Raw genomic sequence first — 2354 nt, forward strand, 5'->3', positions numbered from 1 at the left:
CGCCCCTCCCCCCCCGCCACACTGGATTCCCCTAGCTGCTGCCTTCCTCCGCAGCATTCCCGTTCCTGTCCCCTGGCCCGGTCTCCCCACGCCACCTCCCCCGGCCAGGCCCCGTGCCTCCCCCAGCGGCCAGGTCCGCCCTGTCCCTTCCTCACGCGGCGTCTCCCCTTCAGACCGGCGCCCTCCCTCCCTCGCTCCCGCCTCAGGCCGGCACCCGCACTCACAGAACTCGGCGATGTACCAGGTCACCGTGTAGTTCTCCTCGCACCAGTCCAGCGTGGAGGTCGTGGGGCCCCAGTAGCCCTCGCGGTCTCCGGCCGGAGCCATAGCGTGCGCCGCCGCCGCCGCCCAGGCGCTCCGCTCGTTGCGCTCGGTTCCGCAGATTCCCAGGCCGGCTCTGGCCCTGCTGGCGCGCTAACCTCGCGCTCCACCCGCTCTCCCTCCCCGAGGGGCGGGGCCCGGTGCCGTCAGAGACCCGCCCGGCCGGAGACCCCGCCCACCGCAGCCGGGGCAGGGCCCAGCCGGAGGGCGACGGGACTGCCCTGCCCCCTCCTTTCCAGGGAAGGGGTGTGAGCTGGGCCACCGGCCCCGCCTCGACACGCCCTTGACTGTGGGTTGGGCGTTCCTGACATCCCCGAGGCTGTTTTCTATCTGGATGCTTGAGCTTCAGTGTGTGTGCGGCGGGGGGTTGATTTTACTGCGGCGGGAATGGGATGAAGTCTTCAATCAAGCCCTGGCTTGATGAAACCAGTGCAGAGAGGCACCACAGTGTCTTTCTTCGGCCGCAGGCCTGAAAAGGAGCTCAGAAACCGAATACTCCCAGCCCCACTGGTGACTCCCAGGAAATAATAATTTTCTGATAAAGGTATAAGTGTCACCTGGGAACAAAGGGAAAGGGCAACAAACCCCGGACCGAGCAAAAAGAAGCGGTGGGGGGGACTTTGGGATCCTAAAAAACAGTGCAGCCAGAGCACTACAGCAGAGTTTACCTGCTTCCGTTTGGGCTTCCAAGCTCAGAAGTTTCTACCTTCTAGCAATCTATAATTGTGTCCTACTCTTAAGGCAACCAACAGCCTCCCCTACTACCAGCCTCAAGACCCTAATACTTCACAGAGCTGCTGGAAGGATCTTTTTAAAACACAAATGCAACCGCCCCCTGCCCCTTGTGTTCAGTTACATCGAACTCTTCCCTAGCTCAGAATGTTTAGGGTCCACTCCCATCTTCCTGCCTTTGCTCCTGCAGTTCAGCTGGGACTGCCTGCCTTCCGTCTCTTCTCCATTTAGCTAATTTCCACTGGTCCTTTAGAATCCAACTTCCTGAAACCCTCCCTGACTCTCACCCCCAAGGGCTCCCTTGACCTTTGCTCACATCCTCCAGTGATAGATACATCCTGATCTGAAAGTTTGATTTCCCTTCTTTGTGGTCCTAACACCCAGAACTCCACCTGACCAAGCAGTTTGAAATGAAGAGTATAGTTAAGGATGACACAACTGCTATTTTCTAAAGAAATAAGTCAATTAAGGTGTAATTGAAGGTAAAAAAAAAAAAAACAAGGAGAGATGAGGCACCCACACAGCCTCTCTACAAAGTGACCCTACCGGATGACAGAGGCAGAACCTTTACTTGCAGGGTGCAAATCCTAGGAATAGAGGCTGTGTTTTAATAGAAATAGTGGGATATCGAAATTTTTCTTTTGAACAGCAGACATTGAGCTTCTGCTATGTACCCTGCCTTTGGCTGAGTGCTAGGAACACATGGAGGTCAACAGTAAAGATTCAAGATGGCAGTCTCCAGAGAGATTAATAAAATTGAGGTGTGGGAAAACGTCTATTTCTAGTCATTTTTTATCTTGTCCTCTAAAGTTTCTGTCTCATGTGTATTCTTAATATGTATATTAATCATAAGTGTATATAATTTATAAATGAATAAATATACATATATTTGTATACTCATAATGAATATGCAGAAATACATACTAAAAGTGATTTGCTGATGAGGGTACAATAAAAACTGTAGAGACCACAACTGTAGACTGTGATAATACTTGCTAGGAGTAAAGCAAAAATTAAGGTTTTGTGGGAGCCCTTATGTGGAAAGAACCCCTAACTCAGCCAAATGACTCAAAGCAGGGGATGAGGTCTTGGCTAAATTAATACCTTGTCACATCAACAGTTACAGGGAGGTGGGACCTACCATGACCAGGACAAAATTTAGAGGAGAAAAATTGATTTTTCTCACCAAGGCAAACGGTGCACTGCAGTAGTATCACTCAGAAAACACAAATGTATTTCATAGGTCCTTCAGCAATGTCTGTCCTCCTTTCTCTCTTTTCTAAAAAACTACCCCCCGCCAG

At 51.7% G+C, this 2354-nt stretch overlaps 1 protein-coding gene across 1 annotated transcript in view; it reads right to left on the reverse strand.

The window, feature by feature from the left end:
* Positions 1 to 407, reverse strand: part of LOC112408008 (alkaline ceramidase 3) — a gene marked incomplete at its 3' end in the record, with an annotated part of 109438 nt that extends 109031 nt beyond the window's left edge. The window contains exon 1 of the mRNA XM_024757514.1: positions 225 to 407. Coding sequence (XP_024613282.1) covers positions 225 to 327 — 103 coding nt within the window. The remainder of the gene's footprint in view (positions 1 to 224) is intronic.
* Between the last annotated feature and the right edge of the window lie 1947 nt (positions 408 to 2354).

Source organism: Neophocaena asiaeorientalis, unplaced genomic scaffold (genome assembly GCF_003031525.2).
Source record: "Neophocaena asiaeorientalis asiaeorientalis breed wild unplaced genomic scaffold, Neophocaena_asiaeorientalis_V1.1 scaffold481, whole genome shotgun sequence".
NCBI lineage: Eukaryota > Metazoa > Chordata > Mammalia > Artiodactyla > Phocoenidae > Neophocaena > Neophocaena asiaeorientalis.